Source organism: Syzygium oleosum, unplaced genomic scaffold, assembly GCF_021117445.2.
Source record: "Syzygium oleosum isolate NSW1041296 unplaced genomic scaffold, Sole_v2.1 Sole_v2.01, whole genome shotgun sequence".
Lineage (NCBI taxonomy): Eukaryota > Viridiplantae > Streptophyta > Magnoliopsida > Myrtales > Myrtaceae > Syzygium > Syzygium oleosum.
The window spans coordinates 30,814,814-30,825,343 of NW_026607485.1; the positions used below are offsets into that span (position 1 = coordinate 30,814,814).

Consider the following 10,530-nt stretch of genomic DNA (forward strand, 5'->3'; position numbering starts at 1 on the left):
TCATCGGCCCATGCTATAAATAGGGCTAAGGCCAAGGGACCATCTGATAATGCGAGACCGATGGGGTGGGTCGGAAGGAGTTCAATCTTTTTTGGTGGGTTGTCCAACTAGTAAAGGAACGAGAAAAGTCGACACTTTTAAGAACTTTTTTTTCGTCCGTCTTACTTTTAACTCTCAACTCACTATCACACTTTTATCCTACCTCCTTGCAGAGCGTGGGAGTCAAAACCCACATCTGAAACCAAACGTTCCCAATCCATAACCCTCCCAAGAAGATGGGGAATCGAACTCTCCATCTCCCCCTTCTCAAGTAGGAAGGGTGGCCACTAGGGCTTGCCCCAATGGTTTATGCTTTTAGGAATTTAGAAGTGTTTTTGTACCTTTTTTTTTCTATCGAAAGGAAAATTTTCATTTAACATGAAAGGGTGGTACCTAACTTCAAAATAAAGATGCAAACCCCACAAAGCTAGTAAATATGAAGATAAATCAACTTGGTACAACCTACAAAGACTTGCTGATTTCACAAAGACAGGTCTGTCATAGCATCAAAGCACAACCAGCGAATGATTACTAAATCTCGCATCTTTATCAGTGACGTACACATGCAGAGATTTCCCCCTCTATTAGCTATGGTTTTGCCGAAAGGCGATGCTGGGTCTAGGTTTGATGTCCTCATCACCATCGCCATATAGGGACAACAACAATACCAACAGGTTAAAAGAGCACTGAAAACGCCTTGTAAATCCTAGATCTATAACTAGCTCGAAATAGAAGAGCACATAAATCTAAATCTAGCTCTAAATCAAGAGAGAAACTTGCAATAGAGATACCAATCGATCACAAAATGTCTTTCGAGATAGGCGACATCGAAGGAAAGCAGCAAAGCGGCCTTGGAGACTCGTGGAGCGTTCGACTATATGGAGCAAGCACTGGAGCCGGAGCTGGAGCAGAAGCGAGCGAGCAAATTCGGAAGAGTAGATTCTTCCGAGGTGATCGCACTTTGAACTTCCAGGCTTACAGAACAAAACTCCCCATTTCCGTGAAGGAAGTCGACCGTATCGTCTTCGAAACACCCTAAGAAACTCCCCAAATTTAGATTCAGTCCAAATCTGCCCCAAACTTTTTGTGGTTGAAAAAAAAAACGTCAACTTTATATGCACTCCCAAATCTATCCCAAGCTCGTTTTTTTCCTAAAAAAATTCACTAGTTGTAACTCTAGTCCCAAATCTACTCCTGTTAGCCTCCATCCAAAAATCATCGTTAGTCGTCCCTTATTTTCCTATTTTCATATCAAAGAACGGTTTCACTTTGAAGATATTTTTCCACGTCACCTTATTGATGTGGATTTATTACCAACATGGAAATGCTACACCAAACAACTAATGGCAATTTTTGGACAAAGGCTAACGCGACCAGATTTGAGATAAAATTGAAGTTTGGGACTAAAGTTAAAGTTTTGATTTTTTTTTAGACGAAAAATTTCACAGTAGAATTGGGACTGGACCTAAAGTTTATGGTTTTTTTTTTTAGGCAAAAATGTTTGGGGTAGAATTGGAACCAAACCTAAAATTGAAATTTTTTAAGACAAAAAAATTCGAAAGTAAAATCGAAATTGGACGTGAAGTTATGATTTCTTTATTTAATTAGGCCTCTTCTCTGCGGTTGTTCAATGCGTTTGAACTTGTGATGGGACTCTAGGTAGCTTGTGATCAAGGAAAATGCAATTGCATCATGGGATGGGTAGCTATGGACCTGGCCATGTCCTTAAAAGGCTTAAAGGGGCTCTGGCCTGGGAATTCCTGAAAAGGAAAACTCAGGTTCTTCTCCTGTATTCCCTCCAGGTGGGGAAGAAAAAGATACACCTGGAAAAAGGGTCACTTACGAACTGAGGGAGTGATTTTTATGTTTCGCTCCTTATTTTTTTTTCTAAATTATGCCGGGGAAAAAATCGGGACTCCGTTCAGTTTTGAGTATTTAGTATTTTCACGAAATATGAATGTTGACACGTCTCTTCATATATAATTTTTCATAATTTTCTATAATTAATTGTGTTTTAGATTTTGACAGGAAAAGTAAATGAGTTACTCCTTTTCTTTTGCAAAATCCAAACAAGCATCCGAACAAGCGCGAGTAAACGAAATGATGAAATATCTTATCTTATACCATAGTACATCTACCTATTATTAGTTGGAAAGTGAAAAGCGCTGGTCATAGCATGAGACCGGTTATAACGTGAGATAAGATAGCGGGACTTTTTTTTCTTTCGAAGTGATAAATATGGTTGTACTCTTTACTCGAGATCTGAATTTGAGTAATTATATTTGTGCATTCTCTTGAAATCGCCTCCTATGAGCGCAAACTTATATACTGGCACAGGAACTGCCACGTCCGACAGGATCTAATCAAATGTCCGAGGACTCCTCTATACCTACTAATATACAATTAAAAAAAAAAAGGAGAAAAAGATGGAAAGTATTTACCTTAGAGCAGGATAAAATTAAAAGAAAACAGTACAAGTTATACTAAGCAGATCAAATCGTGGAGTGACACGTGGATCCCCCGCATCGCCCCGCTGACTCACACGTGTCCCACACGTGGCAGCCGCCCAGCAAGAGAAACGGACAAAAAGCTAACCCCATCCCATTCGCAAGAGCCTCCGTTACAAATGCATCGTTTGCATCAGATTTCCTATCCATTACAGAGCGAGAGCGCGAGCGAGAACGGGTCGGAACTCAAAACGAAACGAGCAAAAGAACCGAAATGGAGAGGCAAGAGGTGCATCCACAGGGAAAGAGAGGCCAGGCCGAAGAGAAGAAGCCGGACCTGGAGGGGCTCCCGCTGAAGAGCAGCCCCTACCTGCAGTACAAGGACCTGGAGGACTACAAGCTCCGGGGCTACGGCGCTCAGGGCCACCTGGAGCCGAAGCCCGGCCGCGGCGCCGGCTCCACCGACGCCCCCACCATGCCGGGCAGCGCCGTCTCGTCCGAGGCCGAGGTCGCCACGGCCGAGGCCGCCCATCGTCAGGGAGTCTTCAAGTAGTGTGAAACTTGTGATCTTTACGTGTCTGTCAAAGAGAGAGCGTTGGTGGTTTTGTTTCTTTTGTGACACTTCTGATGATATGAATAAAACATTCGACATTGGCCATTTTCTCTTGAGAGTTATATTAGTTTGGGTTATGTTCGGATCTGTCGAAACTTTTGCATGTTGATAAGTGCTACACCCGCAGATGAAACTTGCAACGCCCTCCTCTTCCTCCTAGAGTTTGACCACCTGCCGCCGTCGCCGTCGCCATTGCTTTATCATCTCCGTAAGGCTCCACCTTCGCCATTGTTGCTCACCATCAGTCATCTTGTTTGTCCACTCTCTCTCTCTCTCTTTGCTTGACCTCGGAAAAGGTTAGATTGGAGGTCGCACGGCGCGGATGACCCAAATCGAGGTCAATGTGGGGTTGTAGAGGGCGACGAGCTCAGATCTACTGGGTCTGTTGCGCAGGCAGATGGAGAGCGAGGCGTGTGGTGCAACGAAATGTCAAACATTGGACAGGAATGTTTGCGAACCAATCATCAGAAGTCTAATTTGAGTGCATCGTTGTTGGAGGAGAACATAACCACATATTCAATCGACCCTTTGAACTACAGACATTTCCACAATGATTATTTCCAAAACCAGCATCTCCTCCTCTAGCCAACGCTAGATTCGCCACCAGTCAGTCAGCTTCACCATCAGGATCATCTCTCTCTCTCTCTCTCTCTCTCTCTCTCTCTCTCTCTCTCTCTACAACAAGAAGAGCAGAAAGAGATTTTCGCATCTGGTGGATCGTTTTCTTCTACAGCAGAGGCAAGGAACCTCGGGAGTTATGATCGGCGATCCGTCGAAATCTAAACGAGACGTGGGGAGACGTGAATGGACTTCGGAGCTTCGATTATCAAACCTGTGTGGTTTGGGATGGAAACGAGGTTTTAGGGTTGGTAAATCCAATACACGAATATAATATCTGTTCATTATCAAAAATACATCTATTTCCACAATAGTACTAAGTTAATATAGTGTATGTGCATTAAGTATTCTTGTCTCGTTGGGGTTTGGGTCTTTTGAAGACTTATTAGATGGGTAAATTCGTAATGTTCTTATCAAATTATGGTATCGCAGCTCCATGGGATTTCAAAGCAGAGCCATACAATGCATGATTTATTAAAAAGTTAGCAATTTTTGGCGTTGGCCTGAAGTACTATATCGGAAAATCGTCAAAATGTTTAAATCTAAATTGACCAAATTAAAAAATTTAAGACTGATGTAGCCGTCGTGTTATAGGTCTAAGACATTTTGGACACTTCTTCTTATGAATATGGGTTGTGTTTGTAGAACTGATGTGGTTTACTTATATATTTAGTTTTGATAATTTGGGGTCTAGGCACAGATATCCTTTTTTTTTTGTCAGAACGCAGATATCCAGTTACTAGGTGAGGTTTATTATGGATTTAGTGCAAGATATCTATGGGCTAGAAAAAATCTACAATGGGTCACGGTCATTCAACTACTTCAACGTTACAACTTCAGGATTTGATGTCAAAATTGTAATAGGTTCGAGATGGACTTGAAAAATAGCAGAAAGTTGACAAGAGGATTTGGAAAAAGGTAAAGCGGCTCCAAACTCATCCTACTTCCGTCGTCATAGAAGTCCGAAGGTACTTAAATAAAGCCAAAGTATTTCCAGGTGCGGTTTCTATCTCATTAGTGATGTGTCAATTATATAGAAGGAACAACTTTTGAAATATAAATTTCCATATAAGTTTAGACGATCTCAATCCTTTTATTTTTTCCTTATAGATTGCATCCAAAGTATAGTTGATAAGAAACCTATTGAATCATACCATGTTACTTTTTGGGCCTTCCAAGTGATTACTCGATAGTGGGCCTTCTCTTCATCTTCAGCATTCGGGCTTAGCTTCGTTTCATTCGGCCTCTTAAGTTGCTTAACGGGGGCCTTTTCTTTCGCCATATATTTCATACTTGGGGGCCTGATTAATACAAGATTAGAAATAAAAAGTGATTTGCTTAGGGCCGCACTTTTTCCACTCCCTTTATGACTGAAACACTCCCTATCACAATGTTTTAATAATATTAACCATTGTGGGTCCCACCTTTTTTAAGCATTCGTTGGTTGCTTTTTTTCATTCTCTTTTCTCGTTGTGCCACTTTCCTCTTCTCATTTATTTCTCTATTCTCTCTCTCTTTCTGAAACACTCTCTCTCATGCTAATGATAGACAAGTTTTGGCACCTTAATGTTTGTCACCGGCATAAAAAAAAAGTAAAAAAAAACGTTCGTCACCGACACAAGCAACTCACGGAGTTGAAGCCCAAATTTACAAAAGCCTCCTCCTCACCCAATTAGTCCTCTTCTATCTTTATTTCTTCAACTCAAAGCTCAATTGTAAGTGAAAAACCCATCTCATGTCTCTTCACTCTTCACCCCCATTCCATCCCTTTCGCTCTTTGTGCTATTTGTTATCCCATTTGGCATCAAATTTTTCGATTGATCGATAAAAAAGACAAGAAAAACCCCATTAAAGATTCAAATCCAAGAGCTAAAGCCCTCGCCCATATCCTCATCAAGCTCATCAGCAATGTTTGCTTCTCCATCTTCGTCTTCTTGGTTCTAATCGTCACCGTCATAGCCAATTCGCCATCACCTACCAACCTCCAGATCCATGGCTCGAATTCCCCCTTCTCTCACTAAGTTGTTTACACAAACTAAAAATGCCACATTCAAGAACGACAATCCCATCCACAAGACAGGGAAGGATTTTCGCCTCCTCGCTCCCGCGGCCTCTCATACGTCTACGCTGATCTTGGTTGCCGAGCTCCCATCACTAGCAATTAAGAGGGCTGGAGAGGTGATTGTGAACTTGACCCTCAAGTCCAAGCCCTTATGTGATGAGGCGGCCTCATTGCCCATAAATCGTTTGAATATCTGTAATCTGATTGCCATTAAGTTCAATGCCAAAGCTTTTAGGTCTATTGTGTTTTGGGTATCAAAAACTCAAGTTAAAGATTCAAAAATTGGTGAGTGCAACGTGGCCTGGATGACAAGTCACAGAGGTAGACCACAAAAGCATGTTCTTCTTTTTTTTTTTAACAGATGTTATCAAGACTTGAACCATGATCAGAACAACGAGGGAAAGGAGAGAACTAAAAAGAAAGAGGAAAATGGGACCAACAAGAAAAGATAAAGAAGAAAACAATCGGGATACCACAACTAAACAAAAGATATCCTTAAAACAAGGTAAGACGCACAAAAGTTAATATTGTCAAAACGTCGTGATAGGAAGTGTTTTAGTTGTGGTAGGAGTGGAAAAAACGCGACCCTTGGCTGAATACTTTGATTACTTAATTAGGTGAAATAATTCTTTATTTTTCTCCATTTATCAAAATGTTGGTGCACCGTATGGACTGGTGTTAGCTGAGGTTACCCAAAGATCACTTTTCTGACCACGGTAAAAACCTTAGAACCACACATCCTTATACTTCCTACTTGGCTATTATTGTCACGGGAGTGCTTTTTCTTAGTGAATAATAAAATATCGAGAGTCCAATAATCCGATACCACAAATCTCTACAGGTGCTTGCAAGCGCGGAGGTGATCGGTTCCCGATCCGATGTAATAGAATCGGTCACTTAGGATTTAGTTCATATTTTGTTAATTTTTGTCAATAAATTTATGTTAATGAACTTCACTTAGGGTTTAGTTCACATTTTACTAATTTTTGCCAATTAATTTATAGCAATGAAGTTCACCTAGGATTTAGTTTACATTTTACTATTTTTGTGAAGAAAAAAATAAAAAAAAGTATAAGTAGCGGTCCGGTCCGGTTGGTCTGGTTTCCGTTGGAACCGAGAACTGAAACTTTTATGAACCGGAAACCAAATCGATACTCTTAAGAACTGGACCAAACCGGCCAGTTCGGTCCGGTCCGGACATTTCTCAATTTGGACAATCCATTTTGCACGCCCCTACTTATAAGTATCTCCGTTCACTTGCATCGATTGAATCTGACAATGTTTATGTTCAAAATACAGAATTTGCCGCGTCCAGATTAAGTCCTTGAAATACTCGATCGATTCCGTCGGGATTAAATAGTTCTCTTTTAGATCGAAGTCGACCGCGTTTTCTGTTCAAGTATTGAACTTTTCGCATTCCAAATTAAGTCTTTCATACGGTCAATCGATTCCATTGGGGTTCAATTGGTTCTCATTTTGATTACGACGATAAAGTCAAGGATTGTTATAATCATCGACTAAGACATCGGAAGGTGGTGAGAAAGGAGGAAAAGGAAGTGCGAGAGAAAAGTCAGTGCTGCATCATGAACACTGACAGATAGCATCATGCACTAGACAAAGACCGCTTCTGAACCCTATTATTTCAACTTGGCTCCCCACGACGGATTAGCAGTCAAAAGTCAAAATCTATTTTGAGAGTGCCATCATATCCAACCCCCGGTCACCAGCACCCCTCACCATCTCTCTCTCACTCATTGCTCTCCGGTCATGGCGAGGTTTGCCGATGACCTATTGTACGTGTATCATCAATTTAGGTTTGCGAGTCATATATATTTTTTCGTTTTCGATCATTGTAACAATTGAGTCAAGAAATCTCTTTCGGACGTAACCCTAATGATTACATTAAAATTTCGCGTAAAATTTTATTGCTCTCCGGTCATGGCAAGGTTTGCCGATGACCTATTGTTCGTATATCATCAATTCGAGTCAACAATTTTCAACGAAAATTGACCGAAATGATTATATTAGAACTTCGCGTAAAAATTTATGACTATATTAGCAACATTAAAAATTTTAAGACTGAATTGGTATCCTTATAATAAATTTGGGGTTAATTGGATAATTTCCCCGTGACCCCGATGGTGACCATGATTTAGCGATAGGTGTAGTAGCGGTTGTGGATGGAGTTTTCTTGAAAGAGAGAGAGAGAGAAACTAGGGTCTTTGAATGGTAAGAGGCATTTGGGGGAACAAGTGCAATTTTGTGTGTGAAGTTACAATAAGGTGTAGGTGAGGGTGTTACTAGAAAACTTACTGTAGTTTTTCTAATTTTAAAAATAGAGGATGTAAAGTGATTAGGCATGTATCAAAGCTGACTATGGATTTTCACTTTCCATTTTTTTCTTCTTTTTCTTTTTGTGTAAGTAAGTCTCCATCCCAAACTTCAAACCTTTAAATAATTTAAGGTTTCTAATGACCTTAATTACAAATTTTCCAAGCAAAGGAAAATTATTTTATGCATACGGTAAATAATTTACTTCGCTTACATAGCTAACCAAGCCGAGCATTTTCCACGGAAGTAGAGGGAAACAGAAGGCAAAGGATTTCTCTGCCTTAGGTTTTCCTCTCCTCTTTCAGCCGTCGCCCAGCCCTCTTTCTATAGCGACGTCCCTGTGGGACCTCCATCTCCATCTCCCTCTCCCTCTCCCTCTCCCTGTCCCTATCTCCTCATTTTCAGGACTTCTTCGTTGATTTTGCTGACAATGCTATTGGACATCCTCCACGGAAGTGGAGAGTTTTGTCTTGTGAGCTCAGAAGATGGAAGCATGAGTGCCTAGGAAGAATATGCTTGCTCACTCCGGCTCCGGCTCCGGCCCTTGCTCCATATAGTTGAGCGCTTCGCAAGTCTTCGAGACTTATCTGTTGCTACCTTTAGCAGTCGGCTTATCTAAAAGTGATTTTGTGATGAACTGGTATCTTTTTTTGTAGGTCTTCTTTTTATGGTGATGGTGCTGGGGATGCTAAACCTAGGCATGCACCGCCTTTTGGTAAAGCCGTAGCTACTGGGGAAGGACATATTGGCGTGTGCTTATCACTGATGATGATGCGAGATTCAGTGATTGCCGCCGGTTGTGCTTTGATACTATGACAGAATTGTTGTTGTGGAATGAGCGAGTCTCTACATGCTGTACCAAGTTGATTTATCTTTCAGAGCTACTTCCTTTGTGGAATTTGTATATTTATCTTGAAGTTACATGCATCTCTTTCATGTGAAATGAAAATTTTCCTAAATGGCCAATCTCTCTCCATTTGCCACCATTCCATGGTACGATTCATGTATGAAAAGCTATACTTACTTAGGCTCCGTTTATTTCGCGAAAAATGTTTTTCGGAAAAATATTTTCCATAATTTCTAATGTTCAGGGGGCGGAAAACAAGTGGTCAAAGAAAATATTTTCCGATCAATGGAAAATATCCTTCTAAAACTGGGGAAAATGATTTCCTTTCCTGAAAGGAAGAAAAACATTTTCCAATCTCCCCTCTTTCTCACGCGTCCTCCCGTACTCTCTCAAGAGTTGCTCCTTTTCCCCATTGTTCTCACGCAACCTAGGGTTTTCATCTCTAGAGCCGCTCCTCCTTTGCTGCTGCCTCGCATGTCCTCTTGTCCCACGGAGAAGTAGTTCCCCAAATCTAGTGAGCTCGTGAGTCAACGGCGAGCATGGCCAATTGCCTCGCCAAATTTGGCGAGCCTAGTCTCACCTCACCAGATCCGACGATGCTCGGTCTCGCTCGAGACTAGCAAGGCGAGGCCTCACTCAAGGCCGGGCCTCGCTGGAGCCTCACTGGTCTTTGACGAGCGAGGTCGAGCCTCACCCGCGACCAGTCGTTGGCCGGCGACCAGTAGAGGAAGAAAGAAATGGAAAAAGGAAAGAAAAGAAATATTAAAAATCATTCAAAAATTAAAAAATAAAATAATTAAAAATTAGATTTTTTAAAAATAAAAAATAAAAGAAAAAGTACAAAATAAAAAATTTATTAAAAGTAGTGCATGAAGAAAAATATTTTATATACCGAACAGCGGAAAATATTTTCCGCTGTTCATTTTCAAGTTGTAGTAGAACACCAGAAAATATGGTTATTTTTCTGGAAAATGGCTTCTTGGACAGCATTTTCCAGAAACGTCACATTTTTCGGGAAAGGAACAAAGCCTTAAAGTATATTTGTTTCGCAAAAAATGAATGATTTGGAAAACATCTTACTAAAAATAATCGCACGTATCGTTATAAAAAATGAACGAACGGAAAACATTGTCATCAGGTTTAGATATAAATTGTTGTCGATAATGAATTTTTTTTTCTTGGCTAATTATATCAAGCGATACAAGCCATTTTTAGGAAAATATGTTTCAAATCATTCATTTTTCGCGAAACAAATGGAGATTTAAATGGACTCACTCGTTTTCCGCGAAGAAAGAATACTAATGCGCAATGGCAGAATGTTTTCAACATCGAGTCGAGCAAAAGCCAGAAGAGGGCATCGAACCCAAAGCCACTTAGTAAACACCGATTTGCCTGAAAACATCTATGGCTGAGAGCGCTCAACTTGGTCTTCCAAGACTCCGTATATTGACTTTTATTTTCAAGTGGAAACAAAACTTTCCCCATCAGCGATGGGTCCATGATTTGTATTGGAAAACTCAAAGTTAACGTTCAATTGTCTGTACTTATTTGGTGTGAGTCGAGTCAGCAGCAG

At 40.8% G+C, this 10,530-nt stretch overlaps 1 protein-coding gene across 1 annotated transcript; it reads left to right on the top strand.

The window, feature by feature from the left end:
• The first annotated feature begins 2,675 nt into the window (after positions 1–2,675).
• On the top strand, positions 2,676–3,153 carry LOC115692815 (uncharacterized). The gene has a single exon (XM_030619780.2). The coding sequence runs from the start codon at positions 2,761–2,763 to the stop codon at positions 3,037–3,039; it is 279 nt and encodes a 92-aa protein (XP_030475640.1). The 5' UTR covers positions 2,676–2,760; the 3' UTR covers positions 3,040–3,153.
• Positions 3,154–10,530: the final 7,377 nt, after the last annotated feature.